The sequence below is a fragment of the Ambystoma mexicanum genome, chromosome 10 (assembly GCF_040938575.1).
Source record: "Ambystoma mexicanum isolate Mex_15411 chromosome 10, UKY_AmexF1_1, whole genome shotgun sequence".
Taxonomy (NCBI): domain Eukaryota; kingdom Metazoa; phylum Chordata; class Amphibia; order Caudata; family Ambystomatidae; genus Ambystoma; species Ambystoma mexicanum.
The window spans coordinates 878,923,550-878,948,035 of NC_090932.1; the positions used below are offsets into that span (position 1 = coordinate 878,923,550).

Consider the following 24,486-nt stretch of genomic DNA (forward strand, 5'->3'; position numbering starts at 1 on the left):
GTCCGGAAGCGATTTCTGTCCGATCCACGGTGGTTACCTTGTCCATAGTTGGCTTAGAACTCAAAGGAAGCCCCATCTCTGCTGCCAGTTCTTGATCAATATAATTTCCAACTGCTCCGCTATCGATGTATGGTTCAACGGCATGCATTCTTGACGACTGTTGGTGGTTAATTAAAATCACTGGTATTGCAAAGTGCGAGGTCAGCAACTCTTTCTTCTCACTCGACAAACTGACCTCTCCGTTTGTCAAGCTTGATAGTTTTCCGATTCCTTAGATTCATCCTTCTCTGTGGCCCTACTGTTCTTCTTGGGGGTTTTACTGGACAGTCCTTCAGGAAATGTCCTGGTTTCCCACAATACAAACAAAGCTGTTGTTGTCTTCTTTTGTCCCGCTCTTGTTTTGTTAATGGAGGCCGTATCCCTCCAATCTGCATGGGTTCTACAGCATTTTCAGGTTCACGGGGTGTGTTTCTCTTGGTCGAACATACACAGTCCGAGGGTCCGTCTTAGACCGGTCTGCCTTTCGTTCTTGCAACCGGTGGTCTAGCTGCACAACCAGATTTATGAATTCTGCACAGTCTCTGGGTGGATCAACCACCTGGGCTAAGACGTCCTTTAATTCGCCTCGTAAGCCTCGATGGAATAATGTGGTTCTTTTGTTTTCTGGCCACCTAGCTTCGGCAACCAGTCTGTTGAAGGTAGCAATGTACGTTAACAAGTCCTGATTCCCCTGTCGGAGGGACAAGAGTTCATTGTCTACTGCTTGTTCCTGGGTATGGCGAGCAAAACGTTTTTCTATTTCTCTCTGGAACCCCCCAAAGTCATGCAATAGAGGATCGTCATGGGTTACCAACGGCACCGACCAATCTGCTGCACTACTACTCAGATATGATGAGACAAAAGCTACCCGAGCTTGGTCGTTTGGAAATGCTCCAGGCCTACATAGAAAATAAAGGCGGCACTGATTGATAAATTCCGCATACTTCCGTGGGTCGCCTGAGAACCTTTCTGGTGGTGCCAGGGGCACTGTTCCAGGTAATGTGATCTGTACCGGAGTGGGTGGTATGGCAGGGTTTTGCATCATTGGATTGCTTCCTGGTAGAGGCGTCTGTCCTGCCTATGATTGCAAGTATTGCCTGCTAATCTCTTCAGTGCGTTCTTTGGTCACTATTAGGACTGTCCGGAGGGCATTAGTCTCTTGTCAGGCAGAATGAACCTCAGCACGAAGCTCTCCTAGTAATTGGGCCAATTGGTCCATTCCTGATGTCTCCATGCCGCCGAGGTGGATTTGTTATGGTAGTCTTCGCGTTCTGTTACGCTCACCTGGTATCCACAGGGACGCCACCCAGCTGGGTTACTCGCTGGTATGCTTCTCAGCTTTGCCCTGATGTGGTCTGCAGGGAAGGTTCTGCCTTGTGGTAGAATTAGGCGTGCTCTCCGTCCTGCCTTCTTTGCAGGGGCGCGTTGTCTTTCATGGGCGAGTGCGGTCCAGTTACTTCACTGACGCCGGCCCGTTTCATATTGTTCAGGTAGGTCTTATTGCTGTTCTTTAGTTTTGTTGCTATCCTGAATGCCTTTCTTTGTTTAAAATGTCTCTTTTTTCTCCCTTAATTATGCGGAGCTTCAGCGCGGCGAACTGGCTTGGTTGAGCCCCACTGGTAAATGATGGCGCATTAAGAGCGCTATGATGCGGTAAGCGCTAAGTGCAGCGCTGCAAAGTCTTGCCTTTGCTAACCTGTGTTTTCCTTCCTTGTAGGTCGCGGTGTTCTTCAGCGCGAGTGGAATGTCCGGAGTGGTGCCAGCCGAGAGGCGACCAGCCAGGTAAGTCTTTTGAGCAGTTCGTAATTTGTAAATGTCTCTACTGCTTTCTTTAATGGTGCCTCCATCTTCCACTTTCAGGTCGTTCTGTCTGGGAGATGTGCAGATTCGAGGAAGCTGTTCTCAGTAGCTGCGAGTGTTTAAAGATGAAGACTGCAGGTAAGAGGCTGCTGCTAATGATGTTCCTTTTGTCTCCTTGCAGGTTCTGCTTCTCCGAGGCTCGAGGGAATAGCTGGACACAGTGAGCGTCACGTTGCAAGCTGCAAAGTAACGCAAAGCGTGTTGTGTTGCTCGGGCGTGGTTTAAATAGCCCCAACAAAATAGTCCAGGAAAAGTAGTCCCTAGGCTACCACACCCAAAACACTAGACCGCATAGCTTGGTTCTTAGGAACCAAGCTATGTGGATGCATCCATGTTGGCTGACAATACAAAAAAGTAGTTCCCAAGTACATTGTTTTTTCATGGTGTATGAGCCGACTGGCCCCATGAGGGCTTTTGAAGAGGATGCCAGGCTCTAGAGGCCCGAGTCCTGACTCCACCTGGCCAATGGGTTTGCCAGAGGGGGTTTTGGGCGAGGGTTGTGACACATTCCCTAAAACGTGGTTTGGTTACGTTGTATGGGCCAGTGATATGGGTCAGTGTGGGCCTGTTTTTTGGGCATCTTTGATACAGGAGTATACTGTGCAACTGGTAACCTGACCAATGTCAGTGTCCAATATCCTTTAAAATGCAAGTTTTGCCACAGATATTCCCAGCAATTTACCCTCAAGTACTGCTCAAACAGTTTGTCATGAAAACTCACAAATCCCAATTTGGAAATGTGGGACACTTTTTCGTTGGTGCCTGGTGCCAATTGTCTGTCCCAGACGACCCAGTTCCTACCAACCAATTTCCCAAACCCTCTTCCCTGTGGTTGTTGACAAATACATACGCCAGAAGTAACTGATTCTCATTTTGGCTGGATCAGCTCCAACCCCTTGGGACGGATATGCTTCACTTTCTGCTTTGCGAACGGTGCCATCAGATCTGTGAAAGAATGATAATGTTAAGCCATCAATTCACCTGCCGAAACACTTTGACTTCAAGGTGAGTTCTTATCCCCTGCAGAAACAAATGTAAATGCAACGAGAAAGGCAAGCAACGGTAAAGAAAACAAGCATTGGGAACGCAACAGTTTTGGCTTTTGTGCAGGGATGGGATAGGCCTTTTTCAGGCAGACTTATAATGACACTACCTGGCTATAAGGTGGCAACAGTTGAACAATTGTATGAGTACCTTGGCATATGATGCCAGCGCCTGGTAACTCCCTATCTAATACCTAAAAACAAGCCAAATCTGTTGACTTTGCCAATGCTTGTTTTCATAGGACTTCAGTGTCAGGAACAGATGCAAGGACACACATGTGGTTATAACATTTCTATCACCAGAGTAGCTGGTTTATAGCTGCGATTAAATCATTATCTTTCAGAAGACTACTGAGAAATAAGATTGGGCCAGGCCTATGCTTTAAGGGGATTCCAAAGTGATTTCAAGGCTGTGTGTTTTGGCCAGGATGGGGCAGGTAGTGGGTGGGACCAGCATGGCCATGGGCGGCCAACGAGTTGGTAAAAAGCTAAACAACACCCACAGGGTGTGTCCCTCTTTACACTTTATTTCTCTCCTATCTTTGCTTCCATGCCAATAAGTGTGGCTCACACAACCAACCAACGGCCAAACCTAAAACGTAAGGTTGTAATAAGGACACTTATTTTTTAAAGGGTACCATCTTTGCTATTCGGACTTCTCATTCAATCTATCAAACTTTATGTAACTCAGCTGAACATAAATGCATTATGCTGAAGAATTGCTTTAATCAAAAAGAATGTATATGCCACCATATTAGAGAAATGTACATAGTACATTTCCAACACGTTTTACTAGAAAGGCTCAAATAGCTGCCATGACTTCAACGATCAAGAACTAGCAGCTCACATAGTGCATTCAAAGTGGGAAGTTGACAAACAGCACTCACGGTTACTCTTTAGGTGGCCCTGCGGATGTTTTGGTCTTCAACTCCTATATTTTCTCGCCAGCATAGTCAGTCATGAAGGATATTGGGAATTGTAGTTCAAAACACATGGAGTGTAATATAACGAGTAACCTAGACAGATACTCCAATTGAGATAACACAGTTAAGGCTGTCACTTCGGACGTACCACAATGCGATTAAATGGGGAACCAAAACAGCTGGGAATCACATTTGTGATGGCAATGAGTTCCTAATAGCTGCACCATGGCTTTTCCTGGCAAGTTAAAACTTTGTTGGTTATGTATATTTGTATTGGTGTCCTTCTAAAATCGCATGATTGACACAACGTGTATCTTAAATGCACAACCCTATGACTGTCTCCATAATAAAACTGATAACAATTTTGCAAATATGTTATATGTGCTGTAGCACCGTCAAATTCTCTGATTACAATATAATGACCCTCTATTCTGATGCGAGTTCTGAACATTGCCACACACCAGATGTGCAGTTTCCTCACTTCCAGATTTAAAACCGCATACTCCTGAACCCCCCATCCCCCTTTTTGCAGATATGGTCTTCTTGGAGAGATTCCCCCGTAGACCCCGTTTTTATCCGCTTGCCCACCGCATCCTCATACATTTCTGCACATCGTTATTTGCACACCATTTGTTTTGTCTTTCCTAGTCGGTCAGATGTGTCTGTTGTTTTAGGTAAAGGTAACCTCATTTAATCGTTGATTGAAATAAAGCTTTCCGTTGTTATAACTTCGGGACTGCTGACTTCAGGGCACAATGCCCCAAACTATCCTAGGGTTGGATTTATTAAGTGTTAGGGGAACTGGCTTGTGGTTATTCGAAAATGTCTTTACTAAATTGTATGCATCGTAGTCCTTACCCGTGTTTCACTGGTTATTGAATCATGTGCTTTCTTTTTACTCCAAAGGGTGAATGTACATATCTATTTTATAGTAGGCGTGTACTTGCTTAGTGTGCATTTTAAAGGCCTAATAAATTGTTGTATACTTTTGTATTTACCTTTTTTACCTGAATTATTGGTGTTGTACTGTGTGGCCTCATTGTAGCCCTACACCACCCTCACAGCTCTCCTGAGACTAAGACTTGCCACTCTGCTACCATACCTTGATTGGGTTCGGCTACCATTTCTTGTCTCTTTGTTTGCCATAATAGGGTGGCCTCCCTAAATCCTCTTCCCCAGGGGTGATTTTGGAAATCCATCTTAATACATCGGTAGGTGTTTAGCGGTGGGATAAAGTATTTGGCACTCAGTGTAGATTCACTGGAGTGATCCCATAGTTCTTGGTTCACAGACCTCTAAGCTTTAAAATGTTTAGGCCTGTAAAAGTTATATAAGCTATATATTACAGTACAGAAACATACAGTAGTGTTACTCTCTTATGCATAAATTTGTTCACTTAAAAGATTGTGTTCAGAAAAGGGTTTACCTACCCCTAGCGCAGAAACAAATAGATCATCTCATATACCAACTATGCAGACGACACCCAGGTGCTCATCCCCCTCGCGGGTGATTATCTGGCTGACCTTAACACCCTCAACTCCATCTACTCAACAATCCAATCCTGAATGGCAGAGAACTGGTTATTCCTCAATAGTGAGAACACCGAACTTCTGTTAATTGGATCCTGTCCACCTTGGGTAAACTTAACAAACATTATTGTTCCTTTACAGTAGTAAGATCCCTATTGCTGTCTCCCAAGTAATTACGACACTGGGTGTGTACATCGAGCCTGACCTAACCATGAATAGACAGGTTAATGCTGTAGCATCCGCCTCAACGTACCACTCCAAACTTCTTAATGCAGCCAGACCGTTCCTATCCCAACAGAACTGCCTTACCATTGCCAGGGCAATAATTAGCTCAAGACTGGATTACTGCAATGCCCTCTTTGTAGGGACCTCCTGCAAAAATCTGGCCAAACTCCAACTCGCCCAAAATAATGCCCTGAGGGCCGCGACAAGCATCTCCAGAAGAGACCACATCTCGGATGTCAGGAGGAAGGTCCACTGGCTACCCGTCAAGGAAAGGATTGTCTTCAAAACTCTCGCCCTGATGCACAAATACCTTCTTGGGCTGGTCCCCCTCCTACCTAGCTCATAGAATTGTCCCCCACACCACCTCCAGACATTCTAGAGCTGCGTACTCAAACAGAATAACGGCACCCGTCACACACAGAGGGCGGGCGGGTGTCACTAGCTTCCCGAATATGGCTGCTACCTTCTGGAACCCCCTACCCCCTGAACTATGACAGATTGACTCTCACTCAGCCTTCAGGAAAGCCATCAAAACCAGGCTTTTTGTTTGATTGTTCCTTATGTACTTTTGAAGCTCTGTATACACTGTTGCCTCCTGTAAATGTAACCTAAAACACTGCTTCAAGTAACCTTGTGGGCCACATTCATGTAACCCTGAATCAAGCCTTCCTACATGTTCTTCATAGCGCCTTGATGCCCTTGGGCTGGAGTGCGCTCTATAGATTCTAAATAAATAAAAATAAATAAATCATCAGGAATCAAGGGAAATGCTGTACCTGTTGCTAGTAGTATAGATGATGCTGGTTCAGGGCCTAGCAGTAGTTATGATACTGTTATTCTTGAAACCACAGAAGGCCCTAGTCAATCCTAAGAGAGGGCTCCCCAATCCTCTGCTACCAGATCTGAAGCTGAAGTTATTTTGGATTTGAGAAAAAAGGAGCTGAGGCTCAAAGAAATGAAGATCAAATACAACATATCGAAGAGGAAATCGGATAAGATTAAGAAAGAGAAGGACAGCACATTTCAGCTGTAGTTGTCCAGGTTGGATGGGCCTTTAGGCTCCTCCAGAGGGTCTGGAAATGTTTTGGGCCCTCCTCTTATCCAAGATTTCCTAAGGATCTGTTCAATGACTATGATGAGATAAATTACATTATTGATTGGTTAACTGCATTTGCATATGCTTGTGAGCTGCAAGAGGTGAATGAGTCTGACACGATTACTTGGCTTCTCAGCACACTTCCCCAGAATGGCTGCAGTGCTATTATAGAGTTGTCAAAGCCTGAGAGAAAAGCTTTAAAAACATTAAAGAAGCCTCTGCTCTTAAAGTTTGGGAAGGCTCCTGCCCAACACTTAAAGAGGTTTAGAGACAAAAAGAAGAAGGAGAATAATACTTTGGTGACTTATCTGAATGACTTGTTGAAGAACTTGAGTTGAAGGCTATAAAATAACCACTTTTGAAGGCATGATAAATCTTGTTATGCTTGTACACAATTTTTGCTTCTTCTTCCCCTGAGCTGCAACAGCATTTGGCAGATTCTAAGGGGTTAGATCCAAAGAAGTTGGCCTTTGCTGCTGACCTTTTGGTATCCCATAATGTGCCATATAAGGACAAGAGTGCTCCTAGTAAGCATGATTAGGGGAAAAGCAGAAAGAGAAAGGGCGTGTCTACTGAAAAACCTGCACCCCACAAAGCCCACAAAATAGTTCATAAGGGGAATTATTCACATGGGGAGAATATAAAAGGTAGTGGGAATCACCATCCCAAGCAGTAATCTGGCCACAGTAAGCCTCGCTTCATACAAAGGTACTCAGGATTCTGTGTAACTTATGGAGCAAGCGACCATATGAAGGGGGATGCCAGATTTAAGGGTAAGACTTTGGGTGTCCATTCTGTGAATCTGGCATTCCCTTATGAAGAGGGAGAGATACTAACAGGAGCATCCGTTTCCTCTGGCTTGTTGTGCAGTAGCATTGGGTCAGACATTAGTGTCACTGTGACCCTGGGAACTAGAGTTGGTGAAGCCTATGCTTCCATCCCTGACAATACCAAGTCTTATTGTAAGTATAGTGTACTGGTAGATGGTGTAGACACCTCTGCTATCAGGGTCACTGGGACCAGCATGGCTGTGGTTGCTTCCACATTGGTAAGTTCAGAGGCTCTGGCCAGAGCTCCTCTGTGGCCCACCAAGTTTGATGATGCCCCCCTCAAAGCTTACCAGTAATGCATTCCACTCTAGCATTGAAAGCAGGAGTGGCTAGAACTCCTGTAAGTGTTCAAAGGCAAGTCCCACGTAGAGTTCTGCTGTGAAGCGATCTCAAGGTTTGTGGGTGATACAGCAGAACAATCACATACAAGGTCTCAGGCAAATAAGTCTACCTTAGCCAAGCCTAAGTGGAAGCCTAAGCCCAATGGAAAACCCAAGGTTAAGGAGTCAAAGGCGCCTGAGGAAGAAGGGCTGTCTGATGTATTCAATCCCTATGATCACCCAGAGCTGCAAAGTTTACTTGCAGAAGGGGGACCCCATAGGGACGAATTTAGTCAGGGTCAGTTAGGTTTCCCATCTCTGAAAAGTATTAGGAGACAGACCTGATCCCAGTTGGAGACTGAATCCCCTGGGAAACATAGGATATATTGGGAAGTTGGGTATAGTGAATCCATAGCATCCACAAGAGGCAACCATAGGAGGTTGATGGTTCTTCAGTATGTGAGACCCTTCCTCAGAGGTTATCCATGCATTTCTACTGGCCTAAGATGGGGGTCCAGATAGAAGGTCACTGCAGGAGTTGCACTACTTGTCAGTTATCTGGCAAGAGTGGAACAAAGATCTAGACTCTAATAGTATCAATCTCAGTAGTGGGTGTACAATGTAAGACGGTAGGGATTGACATGGATTGTCTCTTTGACCCTCCTACCTCCTCTGCCAGCAGGTTTATCCTGGTGGTTGTTCATCTTGCCACCAGATCTCCTGAAGCCATCCCACTGAAAACAGTGACTGCCAAGTCCGCTGCTAGAGCATTGTTAGGCACCTTCCTAGGGTTGGCTTCTCTAAATAAGTTCTGTCTGACAGAGGCAGCAACGTTATCTCTAACTATATGCAGGCCATGTGGAAGGAGTATGGGATGCTGTATACATTCTCATCTGCATATCATCCACAGACCAATAGCCTAGTAGAGAGATTCAACAGAACTCTCAAAAGCATGATTAGAGCTCTTGATGTGCCCCAGAGAATGCAGTAGGGCCTTCTACTACCATGCTCATGTGTTTCCTACAGAGAGGTGCCTCAAGAAGGAGTTACTTTTAGCCCCCATAAGCTTATTTTTAGTCACCCTGCCAGGGGACCCTTAGCCATACTAAAGAAAGGTGGGAAGCCCCCACTCCTCCTGTAACCGTGAATGTGGTGGATATGTGCTAGGACTAAGGAAGAGGATGTCCCTTATGTTGGCTCGGGCCAATGCAACACTGAAGACTGGTCAAGCACAGGAAAGCACTAGTATGATCAGAAAACCTCTCTTGTTCATTTTACCCCAGGCCAAGAAATTGTACTCATGAATCCTATAAGACCTAGAACTTTGCATGACAAATGGACAGGCCCTTACTGGATAGTTGAAAGACTAGGTAAGGTGAAATATTTAGTTCACATTGGAAGGCATAACCAGTGTCCCAAAGTGTTCCATGTAAATAGATTGAAAGCTTTCATCCCAGAAGTTGAAATGGGATCCCTGCTTCTGGCTTCAGATAGGTAGGAAGAGGAATCTGAACCTTTCTCTGACCTGTTCCAAAGCAGCCCTTCCGATGACTCCCTGGAGGGTGTGAAGTTGTCCCCTCAAGTGACTCTGCAACAAGGTAAGGTGCAAAATTTGCTTAGGTAATTTGCTCCTTGTTTTCACTACCTCCAAGTCTGACACCTTGGTGCAAGCATGGCATAGACACTGGGGATAGGGGCTACTCAGCATAGGAGTTACAGAATGTCAGACAAGATGAGGTAACACATCAAGACAGAGGTCCCTAAAAGGTTGGATCTTTGAGGGTAGGGCCTTCTTTTTTTTAAATTTATTTATGGTTAAAAAATATCAACCTTTACAAAATTATGTTTCCAAATAATAACTTAACAACCGTAAAAAAAAAACAGTTTTTTTCATACCATGACCATCTAAGAGGCCATGTTCTAGTCCGCTGGTTCTGGTACTAAAGGCAGGCACCACAGATGTGAGACGATTCGTGGACTGTTGCGCTCTTAATGCTGTCATCAAGACAGATGCTCATTCTCTTCCATGAATTGATGAGTTAGTGGACAAACTGGGTGCTGCCAAGTATCTCAAAACATCTGACCTTACTGCATGGTATTGGCAAATATCCCTGACAGAAAATGCCAAGGAGAAGACAACATTCTCAGCACCTGAAGGATTTTACCAGTTCATGGTAATGCCCTTTGCCTTAAAAAATGTACCTGTTGATTTACAAAGGTTGGTTAATCATGTCTTGAACGGGTAAAATGGTTTCTGCATTGCATGTCTGGATGATATTGCAGCTTTCAGTTCTTCTTGGGATGAACATGTCAAACACCATGGGATTGTGTTGCAGGCTTTTCAGCAGACCCACTTGACCAAAAAGCAACAAAATGCCAGATTGGTCAAGGTTCAGTGACCCACCTTGGGCATGAGGTTTGTGGGGGGGGGAAAAACAACCCAGTAAAGTAAAATGTGTACAAGACTGGGCAAGTCCCACAACACGAACCTAGGAGAGAGCTTTTCTAGGCCTCACTGGGTATTACAGGAATTCCATGGCAGGGTAGGCAACCATAGCTGCCCCCATTGATTGTACTTACTACTCCATAGAAACCTAAAAGGGTTACTTGGTCAGTGGATGGGAGAAGGCCTTTCAGGGCTTAAAGGATTCCCTTTGCCAGGCTCCTGTTCTCATGGCACCTGTCTATCTGACATTTTGTGCAACTTAAATGCAGTTTGTTTCTGTAGAATTATACCAAATTAAAACAGAATCTGCGTGTCCTACTGGCATAGTAGTTGATGCGGGCCATGGCACAGTCATGAAGGCCCATCGCTTGACATAACATTATTTATGATTTGTTGTCTGTGAGAGACGTAGTCATGAAAAGGTGTTGTGGGTCAGAGGTAGTTTTGAGAACTCATTCTTTTCACAGACACAGAAAATTGTCCAAAGTGTAAAACCCATACAATCTTTTATCCTGAAATGCACCTATCTGTGATGTGAAAGGGCAAAGGTGCTTTTACCATTGTACTTATGGAAACATTACATCTTCATGCCAAAACCCGTAAAAAAGAAGGCAAATTAAAGAAGTTGATTGACTGTTGAAGACGTATGCAGATTGAAAGTTGCACACATATATATCGAAAGCTGCACACGCATGTTAAAGAAGCCCCTGCACCACATTCAGTTGAGACACTGTAAATCTTATAACAGTCCTCTGATTCTGTAAATGGCGGGTGCAAGAGGAAAGGTAAAAACAGTATTTTGATGCATTTGAAAATGTGACATCATATTTCATATTGAATGTTTTGAGCAGTTATGCATTGTAAGAGAAATGTATTGACAAGCAATAGAAGTGCATTTATTATGTTAAGTATTCTTTAGCGCTTAATATATACATAGAATTGGTAATGGAAATGAATGGTTGCATGTGAAATCTGGTGAGATTCATACAGGCAGGTAACATTTCATTTTGTTGACCTATTGTTTATGAGTTGTAAGGGTGCAGAAGGCAGAGGCTGACACACAGGCGGCATTGTTGTTGGTATAAACTTTTATTAGTAATTCAAATAAAGAAATAATGTACTTTTCCCTACCTCTTAGAGGGGGTTTCCCTGCTTCAACTAAAAATACTAAGGTTTCAGTCACAATGTCTGTGTAAATCAATAGTCTACCGTCCTGTGTCAAAAAGCCTACTTCTGTCCCTTACACTTAAAAATAAACTAACGTTTGTGACCATGTTCTTGGTCCAGGAGAATGACTCTCTTCCCCTGGACAATGTATCACAATGCTGGTTATAAGTTCTTAGCCAGGGGGAATGACTCCCTTGCCCTGATTTCAGTACTTTACAAAAGAAAAGGGTTGCTGATCCTCCAACCCTCTGTTTCAGAAAGTTCACTATTTCATTATCCCAGGGGTAATAACACCCTTACCCTGGATCACTAGTTTGATCCACCTTGTGAGTTTCCATTGTTAGGAAATTATGCCTTTCTCCTGGGCTTCCTTGGCTTTGCTCTCACAGTTCACAACACCAAGTAGAACGACTCGCTTCCCCTGGCCTTTCTTGGCTTGTTTCCCAGTTCACAACGCCAGGGGGAATGCCTCCCTATGTTTCACAGTTGACAACACCAGGGGCATTGTCTCCTGTAATGAATCAGGAGTAAAACCCGGACACAGAGGTATTGTGATGATTGCTATAGACTTTTATTAAAGTAAAAGAAGGGTTGGAGAAAAACCTATCTCTCCCTATCACTATGAGGGGGTTCCCTGCCTCAACAAAAGAGTTCTCCGTCCTGTGTCCAAAATCCTACCCTAACCCTTAAAAGCTAACCTTAAAGAAATGTTCAAAGGGATAAAGTCTTTTAACTGGCCATCTGCAGCTTTTCCAATCTTCAAACACAAAGTTCTAAAGGTGCACAAATAAACAAATGTTCAAAGTTCCACAATCCTCAGAAAGAAGGGAGGTGTTTCCTTCTCCCTGAGTTTCTCTACTCCTTGTCAGCTGATTCACAATTTCTCAGGAATTGTTCCTCCTCTACTGAGCTCTTCAAGTTCTTCCCTTTATTTCATTTCTACAATATGCTATCCTCGCATCCAGGGGTTGTGATTCCCTTTCCCCTTCCCCCTTGGATTTTACACATTCGAGAAGTTGGTTTTCACAGACTATGAAATGTTGGGCTACCGGCCCCAGATTTGCAATCAGTTCACCTGGTGTACTCCCTTGCAAGGACTTTCTTATTAGCGTTGCTTTTTCTCAGTATATAACTTTCCAAACCCTGGGAGGGTCTGGTTCCCTTCCCTGGATTTCACACACTTTTGGGGGTTCTTTTCCTTTTCTTGTGGTTTCCCAATTAGCTTTACTTTATGTGTCCAGGTGGAGGTGTGGGGGGGTCAGGCGGGTATGGTTCCCTTGCCCAGGATTTCACACAGCCAAGAGGGTTTCTTTTCCTTTCCTTATTCTCCAGAAACTCACAGTCACCATTCTTTCCTTTCCAGCAATATACCGTTAAACAATCTGAGGGGGTTAGGAGGAGGTTGCTCCCTTCTCATGGATTTCACACACTCACAGGGTTCGTTTCTTCTCTGTGATTTCTACACCTTTTTTATCTTTAAACCCAGGGGATATGGTTCAATTTCCCAGGGTTTCACACTTTTAAGATGCCTTCTTTCCTCTTCTCCGTTTATTTGCAATTGTGTGCATGTCTTAGATCCACAGTCACACTGCCTGGTATACTCTGCTTTCAGGACTTTATAATGTGCGCTGTATAGTTGAGTGCGGGTCCCAGACTCACAGTCACACTGCCTGGTATAATCTCCTGCCAGGACTTTACAACATACAGTTCCAAGGGGCATGGACCTTCCCTTGAGACATCAAACCTTCACTGTGCCTGGTATACTCTCCTGCCAGGACTTCCACAATCTTCATCACTCCTAAGAACACAAGGGGGTATGCTACTTCCCCAAGTACCTCTTTCTTGTTGTCCGTAAAAGTTATTAACAGTTTTGTACTGGTCCCTTCAACTCCCCCAAGCACTGGGAATATGTAGAACACTTAGGATGCAAGCGTGGGACTCCACTTCCCACTTTCAGTAGGGAATACATTCTCAGACCGCCATCCGGTGTCCCAACCCTTCATTGTGGGCTCACCAGTGTTGTGATGGCTTCCCTGGTTTTTCCGACCTATCTGAGGTCCTTCTTCACATTCTTCACATTCGGCTTCTCTTCGTGGTGCGGGCAGCTCGACCTTGCAGCAGAAGGGTGACTGACCAATGCCTCAGCTTCCCTTGCCAGCACAAAGCTTCTCCACTGCCTGTTGTCCCACTTCAGCATTTCTGGAGACAGCTTGCCTTTACCTGTATCGGTTAAAGTAGATCTCCATCTTCCTGGCGGTGCCGGGGGTTTTGATTGTTCCAGCACCTATTGGATTCCTCCAACCAACAGAGCATGTCCATATTTCGGTTGCTTTAGCATTCTGCATTGCACTCGTGCTCTTCCTTGTCTCATTGTTTTCACATAAGATGTTAGAAAGAATCCTAGTATTGGTGTAAGGTTGTTGGACTGGGTCTACACCACAATAAGACAAAGGTCTGGGAGTTCGGGGGGTGGCATACCCTGAGTAGAAATAAGGATACCATGTTCCTGCCAGTGAGTCTCTTTCCCTCCCCTGACGGTTGTCTCCCCATATGGTCCTCCCTTGGGCAGCCACCCCATGGGTCAGGATCAGGTAACAACATCCCTTCTCTGGCCAAATGGGAAGAGAGTTTCCCTGGAGAAGGAGTGATGACATCGCTAGATTAACCACGCTCCAGTCCCCTGGCATTTTTCAGGCTTAGTTTTACAGGTCATAAAACCAGGGTTAATGTCTCCCTTCCACTGGCCTTTCTCAGGCTTGGTTTTGGCAGACCTTGTTCACTCTCCTATCACGTACTGCACGAAAAAGATGACTTTGGATGAGTCTTCTTTCATGATCGAGGGTCCCTGACCCTATTATCTCTATATTTCTTATCTGCAAGACCTGGTCCACTCTCCTGTTAGGTACTACCACGAAGAATATTACTTGTCGAAACCTTCTCCTGTGCACAGGAATTCCAAACCCTTGGTTCTTCTGTTCTTGCACTTTCTCAGTAGCCCCTACCAACCGTCCCGACCACCCATGTACCTTTCTACTCTCTGCTACTGTCGTTCGGTAGATTGCAGGGACTTCTGACCTCTACTTTGGGTCTCTCATCACTTTTCTGGTTCCCGGGTCTGCTGCGGCGAATCCATAACAGTTGCTTCTTCGCAAGTTGTCTGCCTTTTCTTGCCAGAACGATCCAGGTGCTCTGCTTGCCCGAATCCCTGCTGTTTCAGCTTTCCAGCATGTCCACCCATGTTGGACCAGGTAGAGATGCCTGAGCCTCCTTGCTCGCGTCCCGGTCAGCAGTGTTCCCTCCTTTCCACGCCAGACGATCCTCTCGCTCGAGTGTCCTCATGGGAGGGTCTGACGAAAAGGTAACCTTTCCTCTCTCTCTTTATGTTGAATGAGCGATGACAGCTAGAATGCTCATTTAAGTTCTTAAAAGTACTCTTCATTGTTGCGCACCTCCTCTTCATTTCAGTAACGGTCAAGGAGATCTTCATTAATGCTTCGCTGCTCTTCCTCATCTCAGTATATGTCAATGAGATCTTCATTAAGTCATCCCTACTCTTCCTTGTCTCAGTAGCTTTAGGGTATTCAGTCTCACATATATACATAGAAGTGTGTAGTATGGAAGTGAGGGATGTTAAGGTAGGCCTCATGTACTGAGGGGAGGTAAAGGAAGTGGGTGGAGGGTGAGGGGTGTTGTACCGCATTCTCCCTACATGGTCGTCCTTGTCCCTAGAGGGGGAGTGTCTCCCCAGGTGATCCTCCCTGGTCTCATGGGAAGGGGCTCCACCTCGGGGAGAAGTGACGACATCCAAGGATTTGTCACAGAGTGTATAACATTGCAGTGACTTCCCTGGCATAAAGCTGGAGACCACTTTTGTTTGGATTTGATTTTAATTCTTTTGAATAAATTCAAGTTTTCATAAAGCTGCCTGTTCCTGGGTAGGACTATATGAATGGGGAGGGAGAGGGGTCAGACCAGCGATTTCATACTAATGAGAGCGTATAATTTAAATAAAGTATTTCTTTACAGGTACGAAACTTGGATTTTGGATTTTAGCAAATGGGTAAAACATGAAGTACTTTCAAAAACTGCATATATTACCACTACTGGCAAACTCATAAGAACCCCCAACCCACAAGTAGCTTGCTTGTCATCGCTGCTCCTGAGAGGCTTCATCTCAGATGTCAGCTGGCTACAGATTTGGTGGTACTTGCTGGCCAGAAATCTCTAGGCGTCTCTTCCAACTAGTGACTCCTATGCGCTCAGGACTCCTCTATTTTTCCATCAAAGGTGAGCTCTTCCTTTCTACCTCTTTGTCTGCCATGGTGTTATGTGCAAAGGAAAGACAGATTACTGCAGGCACGGGGTGATGGTCATAGCAATGCACCACATAAGCTGAGCAGGGTTCCTAGGCAACACAAACCCAATGTGTGTCACGGCTCGCCGCCCCTTGCGTCTTTGGATCAGGTTGGTGCTCTGCCGCCATTGACATGCTGCTACGTTGCTCACCGTTGCTCTTTCTGCAATCTATCCTTTTCCATCATGGCCATCCACATTGGTACTAATGCCTTTCTGCTACCAGCATTCGCCGAGTTGCAACCCAGTTTCTTCCTCTTTTGGCTATACGCTGCTCATTTTGCTTTCTTGAGCACACCGCTCTGCCTTCCTCGCCCTCCTCCCCTGTCTCCTTCTAACCTCGAGCTCCCGGTTGCCAACCTCCCTACTTTTCGCATATCTTGTGGGCGCTTGGAGTTCTTTTCTCTGCATTTACATTGCCTTTTTCCCTCGAGCCTTATTTCTTTCTCTACTTCCTTTTTTGTCATCTTGACTTTGGCTCTAGCTCCTACTTCTCCAGTAGCGGATTGGTTCCTCTTTCACGGCTTCTTGGGAAAGGTTTCCTTGCTTTACTGGAGAAACCTTTTAGACTGCTACATTGCCCGATTCTCTGGGCTTCCTCCATTCGCATCAGCACATTGAGGACTCTACGGACTATAGTTTCATCGTTCCAATATCTAGTTTTTTTTTGCCTTTGTGGCTTTTTCCCCAATTTCTGGCTGCTTCGGAAGGAGACCATTTGGCTGGTCAGTGCTATCTTAACAGTTTTGGGGGACCGGGGCACAGACAGCCTTGGGTGCCCACTCCGAAACCCATGTCCTACTCCCACCCCCTCCAAACCCATGTCGCCACCCGAAACAGATACTCCTCTTAACTTTAAATGGATTATCTAGTTGTTAATAAAATATAAACATTATACATCTCTGTGATCTGTTTCCCCAAGAAGATGCTATATTAAGGACATTTCACTTTGTTTATGTTTAAAATAATTGATTAATTTTAAAAAAAATAAAGGAAAAGGATTTTTAGCAAGCATTTATTTAAAAAAAACTGAAAACCTAACACTTCGCTGTCGTCTTCCCTTCCCAAAACACCACTTGCCACTGATTACATATGGAATCCGGTAATCTCCCCCTCCCCATTACAGGGGAGCCACTGCACTGGGCATATCACTTCCACCCCAAGGCCTCTAACTCGCCCCCTACAGACCACCCGCCTCCAGGCCCCAACTTCCACAAGCCTTAGCCAATGCAAAATACAAACCCACAATTGGCTCCTGCTCTCGAAACATTATTGTGCTGTAGTCTCTTTCAGGCAACGGTGCCGCCACAGGCTATCCGCCCTGACAGTGACACGTCCCAGCTCCAAACAGTAGCATGGCCAGGGTGCGCTAATTTATGGCCAGTCCCATCTATTTGCCTTTCCGGTCTTCGAGCCATTGTGGGGCTGTCTGCCCGTCGCTTTCAGGGGCTAACAAGATCGCTCGCATTCTATTTATCGACCCAGTGGTTGATTTGGGCTGGAGCCCAATGCCACAGTACACACGTATTTTAAATGGTCAAATTCCGCCAAAATTCACAGATATCTATATGAATTCCGAAATGTGCTGTGCCTCCTCGGTTTCTGGGTTACTTACAGTTCCTGAGGGGTTTCGTGAGTAGAGGGACAGGCGTGACAAGCATAAAAACACCATTGAAAAGACACACTTCTCTTGCTTTAATAATATAATCTGTTCTCGAATCCCGGGTTGTCAGTGTAGAGCTATCGCGAGAGCGCGCGCTCTCGCGAGATCTCGTCGCGGACCAAAGCTCCGCCCCCGCGCGCTTCGCGCGCACTACGGGACGAGCGGAGGACGCGATAAGGTGCGTCCTGTTGAGCCCTCCTCATACGGGGCCCGCTCCTGTTGAATCTTGGACACGGACATAAGGCAGCAGCCTCCCAGCCACATTAGGCCCGTTGGCCTCCGTTATTGAGGCACACATGTTGTGTGCATCCTGCATGAAACCAATGATAGAATAAATACAACGGTACAAGCTCAGAGACTCCTGTCTTCATTACAAGCATTTTACTACATAAATTGGCGATGAGGATCACCACCAGAACTCACAGAGGAGCATGCAAGGAGCAACGCCACCGCCACCCTTTCTCCAAACTCCAGGTAGGCCTGCCATCCCATGGCCACAATGGCAGCCCCTATTCACGACATATGTGGAGGCTCTAGGTGGGGCAGGGTTCTCAGCGGCGAGGCGCAGGGCCATGCTACTAAATGCCCTGGGAGTGGAAGGACAAAGAATATTCGAGAGTCTCACCCCGATACCAGTGGCTGGCCACAATGACGATGTTTTCAAGGAGGCGGTCAGGAGAATCATAAAAAGGTTTGCCAGTAAAGAGAACACAGTGCTCCACAGGATACGGTTTTACACGCGAAGGCAAGAGATGTCTGAACCAGTTGACGATTACGTCACCAAGCTGAGGGAATTAGCAGCGCTGTGTAATTTTGGCAACCATGCGGAGAGCCTCATATGTGACATGTTGGTCGTCCACACTAACAGTCGGAAGGTCCAAGATAAGTTTATTGTTGAAAAGGAACTGCAGTTGGAGAAAGCGATTGAGATCGCCAGAGCAGTCGAGGAAACGGCGGGAAGACGAAAGGAGCTTTCTCGGGCCCAGAGTTCCGCTGAAATACAAGCAGTGGGTTTCCATGCAAGAAGAGAAAGGCCGGCAACTGACACGAGAGAAGGGAGAGGGAACAGGAAAGAACCCCTAAAGTGTCACAGGTGCACCAGCACGAAACACCTGGCGTTTGACAGGGAGTGCCCAGCCAGAGACAAGGAGTGCTCCATTTGTAAACGCATTGGCCATTTCTCTATTGTGTGTCGGTGGAGGAACAAGAAAGTCTCCAGCCTTAATGCAGATCGCAATACGGAGAAAGAATCATCCTCAGAAGATGAAGGAAGACCCACAGTCATCATGGTGAACAGCACAAGAGCAAGGAGAGAGAAACCTCACTGCATGATCAAGATTGATGGCATGGAAACAAGGGTCATGGCAGATTCAGGTTCGGATCTAACGATCATTCCCCTTCGCACGTATAAGGACATGGTGGGAAAAGAAAAGGTGCAAGTGCTAATGACGAGGCACAAACCCACGGTTTTTGGAGGGGCGTCAGTCGAACTTTTAGGATACATCAAAGCCAAAGTAGAATTCAAAGGAAGGGAAACCACAACCAGGGTCTATTTCAGTCACGAAGGCCCAGCAGTGCTAGGGTGGGACGACCAAGACAAGCTAAAAATCAGACTGGATCCCAGCACCGAAGATCAGGTCCTGTCGGTCAGGGTGACGAGCGGACCTGTCGTCAAAAGCGACTACCCAACACTTTTCTCGGAGGAGCCGGGGCACATTAAGGGTTTTCTGCACAAAATAGTGCTCAAAAGGAATGCGGTCCCTGTAAAGCACCGAGTGAGGCCAGTACCAGCCACGGCAAGGGACATCCTCAGAAGTCAGTTGGAAAAGATGAAAATGGAGGGTGTCATCGAAGAAATCGAAGCATCTGAATGGCTGAGCCCTGTCGTGCTCATAAAGAAACCCCAATCACAGGAACTCAGAGTATGCATAGATCTACGCAGTTTAAACTTGGAAGTCATCACAGATAACTACCCTCTTCCAAGCATAAATGAACTCATTCTGTTAATGAAAGAAGCCAGAATATTTTCAAAACTGGACATGAGGAATGCATACCACCAAATACAGCTACACGAAGAGTCGAAACCCCTCACAGCATTCATCACTCCATTTGGCACATACCAATTCACCAAAATGCCATTCGGGTTGTCATCAGCAGCATCGGCTTTCCAACGCATGATGGATGTCTTGCTAAGGAAAGTTAAAAACGTGGTGTACTTCCAGGATGACATCCTCGTGTATGCGGAGGATGAGCAGACGCACGACGCCACGTTAAGAATTGTCCTAAACAAGCTACAAGAAGCAGGGGTGCGGTTACGGTATGAAAAATGCTTGTTCAGAGTGAAAGAAGTTGAATACTTAGGGTATAAGATTTCAGAAAAAGGTATCAGTCCCAAACAGAATCTCATGCAAGCAATCATTAAAGCACCGGAACCAAACAGCAAAGAGGAAGTAAGGTCATTTCTGGGGCTGGCTGAGTACTATGCGAAGTTCATACCGAAGTTTTCCGAGACCACGGCACCCCTTCGCGATGTACTCAAAAAGGGCTCGGAATTTGTATGGCAAGAACCCCAAAAGACGGCGATGGTGAATATAAAACAGCATATCATAGATGCACCGTGCCTTCAACCGTTTAATCCGGCGTGGGTAACAGTCGTCACCACTGACGCCAGTGCTTATGGACTGGGAGCAGTGCTAACACAAAAGAAAGGTGACACTGAACATGTGGTGGCCTTTGCATCGAAGGCATTATCGGAGGCGGAACAGAACTATTCCACCATTGAAAAAGAAATGTTCGCCTGCGCATGGGCGGTGGAACATTTCAGGACGTATGTATGGGGCACCAAATTCAAGTTAGTGACTGATCATAAGCCCCTTATCCATATGCTCAGCCCGGGAGGCACAAAAGTATCCACACCCAGATTGGCACGCATTGCAGCCAAGCTGCAAGAGTACACGTTTGAGATCCAGCATATCTCAGGCTGGAAAAATTCACAAGCTGACTGCATGTCGAGACTGCCGGAGGGTAAGGATAAAGCCACCACGTTCCTTCATGGAAAATGCATAGTTGCATCCATCATGGACTTGAGAGCGCCAGATTACCTGGAACTCAGTGAGAGACACTGGGAAGAGGAAGATGGGAAAGACCCCACCATGGCCATGATTCGCAAATGGACCAAGGAAGGTTGGCCAAGTGAAAAGGCGTTGCCCGAGGGCATGAGACCCTACTGGAAGGTGTCGGACGAACTATCTGAAATGGAGGGGATAATCATGAAGTCAGATCAGATTATTCCTCCCACAGGAATGAGAAGGATCATCCTATGTAGAGCCCACGCAGGCCACTTGGGAAACACGATGACCCGTCGCAGAGTGAGAGAGGCATACTGGTGGCCATCCATGGACCAGGAGATTCGATCCATGATAGAACGTTGCCATGAATGTCTCAACAGCGACAAGAGACTTAAGGTCCGCCAAGCACCCCTAATACCCACGGAAATTCCAGAAGCCGTGTGGTCAAAGCTTGGCATTGACTTCATAGGGCCTTTGGAAGCAATGGCACCTGAACACCGGTATGGCATAGTACTGGTTGATTATCTATCCAAGTGGGTGGAGGCCGCGTTCGTCCCGAACATAACCACGGCAACCGTTATAGAAGTACTCACAGAAATTTTTCAGAGGGAAGGCCTCCCCAAGGAAGTGGTTACAGACAACGGGGTGCAACTAGTCTCAAAAGACATGGAGGAATTCTTAAAAAGAAATCACATAAAACAAAGGAAAGCGGCCCTATATCACCCCCAAGCCAATGGACTTGTAGAGAGGGCCAACAGGTTCATAAAAGGCGCCATCCAATTAGCAACGGCTTTGGGCATGGACCCGCTCAAAACCACCAAGGAGGCCATAGCGGCCCACAGACTCACTCCAAATGGGATCACCCAAATATCCCTGTTCAAAATGTTGAGAGGGAGGAGTGCGGCATCCACGCTGATTCCACCATGGTTGTCGAAAATACGAGAAGATGAAGTGGTGGACATGGCAGAAGTAGTCTGGAGAATCGAAAGCAACAAGACACGCATGAAATTATGGAATGATCGGAGAAGAAGAACCAAGCAAGCGTCCGACATAGGAAAAGGAGACTTGGTAAAAATCCAGTTACCGAAGAAAGATCAGGTCACAGGGTCTCGGTTTAGCCGACCCATCAAAGTGATTCACAAAGGAACAAATCATGTTCGCATGGAAGACGGGCGAGCATGGAATCTTGAAAGAGTGGCACTATACCAGAAGACTCGAGGAAGAGCGAAGACCCCAGAGAGATCACGAACGGAAACCGAAAGAGACTACGGAGCAGGTGAAGAACGAGAACCAGAAGGAGACGACAGAGAGAGGGTGGAAACCGAGGTCGAACCGGAAGCACTGGGTGCAGATCCCGATCAGGAGCAACAGGAGAATTGCACCAGAACTGATGATCGGCCCAGAAGAGAACACAGAAGACCGGTGAGATATAATGACTATGTTTTACAGTGATTTCGCTGTGCATTGAAAAAGGGAGATGTGTAGAGATATCGCGAGAGCGCGCGCTCTCGCGAGATCTCGTCGCGGACCAAAGCTCCGCCCCCGCGCGCTTCGCGCGCACTACGGGACGAGCGGAGGACGCGATAAGGTGCGTCCTGTTGAGCCCTCCTCATACGGGGCCCGCTCCTGTTGAATCTTGGACACGGACATAAGGCAGCAGCCTCCCAGCCACATTAGGCCCGTTGGCCTCCGTTATTGAGGCACACATGTTGTGTGCATCCTGCATGAAACCAATGATAGAATAAATACAACGGTACAAGCTCAGAGACTCCTGTCTTCATTACAAGCATTTTACTACAGTCAGCCATTCCCAACCTGGCCACCCAACCTGTGTTATCGTCATAGTGCATGTAACAGATGTAAAACCGTCAATGCATGATTCAGGGTATAAATGCTTGTATTTTCGTCCAAGCTACTTAGACAACTCTTTTTTTGTGATCCTCGCCCAGTCACTTTCACTATATGCAAAATACAATGGGTTGTGTTTAGTACACATGTATTTCATTTATCTTCCAAATGTTGTCAGAAAATAATACCCACAAATATCTTTAAAGCACCAGCTTTCTTCATCCCTTATAATTTAAATGATAGTAACCGAGGATTATCAAATGAATCCTATAGCTGTCATTGTAAAAGGTGCTGAGAGTAGGTCAAGCAAATGTCACACTTATAGGGCGCCAACGACGAGTTGGGAGTTAATCAGGCGCCTTAACATGGGTGTGTGTATATATAGGCGGGTGACCGCAGCCTGTTTTTGTGGCACATTTCCTTTTCTCCCCGTGTACTCCCAGCCTACCTGTGCACCTCCCAAAATGAAGAAACCCGGGAGCTGGCGATATCCAGCTGAGGAAGCACCTTATGCAAAGTGCCCATCAGTGAAACTGCTTCATGGCGGGACTGCACATCCTGAGGAGCGAGCAGCCATGGGCTGCCTAGAGGCTGCCTTTATTTGCAGCAATTACAGGGCCAAAGACCAGGATGGGGCACATCCCTAAAATAATAGGGAGACAATAAGGAACATGTCGAGAGTTGCCGGGGCACCGAAAAGATCGCTATTTGCTTTAATCAGATTTTGGCATGCTTTTCTACAGGACCAGTAGAGTGTGTAAACCTTCCTGAAAACAATAGAAGGGTGCCCTTGGAGGTGAAAATCAGTTGCTTAAGCAGGTATGTCAACAGCCAGAACATTAGCCTGGCGATGTTGGGTAACAGTGGGGAAATACAAGCAAATTCCTTAGAAAAGGCAGCTAAGCGGCTCTGAAACCCAAAACCCTGTGGTGGTTTGCCCAGCTCTGGTGTCTAGAATGCACACCCACACGCGCACGCACGCACACACAAACACACACACACGACAATTTGCCAGGCAGCAATCTCGCTTGTACTTTGTTTCTTGCCTTGCAGTGCTATGTTTACGGCAGCAGGAGTGTACACCTGTGAGACAGGTAATTACCAAAGAGGCCGACTTCCTCCTTACAGCCACCTCCTCCACTCCCCTAGCTCTTCTGTCTCTCTTAGAGCGGTTCTCTGTTGGTTGAGTGTGCTTGTGTACACTTACCAGCGGTGGAAGGCCTGCTTTGGCAATCACAGGGGGATAAGTGGTAGTGCACAGTCTGCTTGAGCGGTCGTACACACACACGCACGCACGAACACACACTGTTCAGACGTGCATGTGTCTGCAGCTACATTGCGATGTGTGAGTGTGTGTGGTGGTAGGGGGTAATACGAAGTACACAATTGACCTCAAAGGACGGGAAAGAATCCAATTCACTGCTGCTCCGGTCCTGAACATTGCGAACGAAGAAGAAAATAAGGCGCATTGTAATACTTACCACAGTGACGGCTAGGTGCTGCCGGCAGCACAGCTCCTCTGAGGCTCTGGGTAACTGGTTCAGGACTGCCCCCTAGTCAGGCCAGAGAGGTACACTGGGCCGGGAGGGGGGGGGGGCGTTGTCTGCGTGGCCGGTTAGGTGAGGGCCCAGTCGGGTAAGGTGAAAAAACCTCATAGGCCTCGAGAAGAGAAGCACATGTGGCCTCGTGGCTCGTGCTCATGCAGAGCTTGATTGTTTTTAAAAAAATGTGTTCTGTTGAAGACAGACACACTGGCATTAGAGTGATCACATGCTCAAATCTGTAAAAGCCCGGTGGGGGTGGGGGCACTAGCAGAGCACAAAGCAACAGAATAAATCTGACTTTCTCAATTACGTTGCGTTGCTTTGCTTTGCTTGAACTTTAAAATTAACGGAGGAGTGGAGCTCAGCCGTGCCTCCTGCTGCAGCAGGCACGCGTTGTGTCAGATTCACATTCTCCAGTCCACCCACAAATCCACATGTGGTGGCCCAGCCCCCCCCCCAGGATCCATGGGGGTTCCCTCGAGATGGGGGCCCGGGGCACGTGCCCCATTTGCCCTCGCATATAGACGTCTCT

At 46.4% G+C, this 24,486-nt stretch overlaps 1 protein-coding gene across 1 annotated transcript in view; it reads right to left on the reverse strand.

The window, feature by feature from the left end:
* The window catches only part of APOD (apolipoprotein D), a 191,303-nt gene that overhangs the window by 75,792 nt on the left and 91,025 nt on the right, over positions 1-24,486 (reverse strand). The window contains exon 4 of the mRNA XM_069618588.1: positions 2,750-2,844. Coding sequence (XP_069474689.1) covers positions 2,750-2,844 — 95 coding nt within the window. The remainder of the gene's footprint in view (positions 1-2,749; positions 2,845-24,486) is intronic.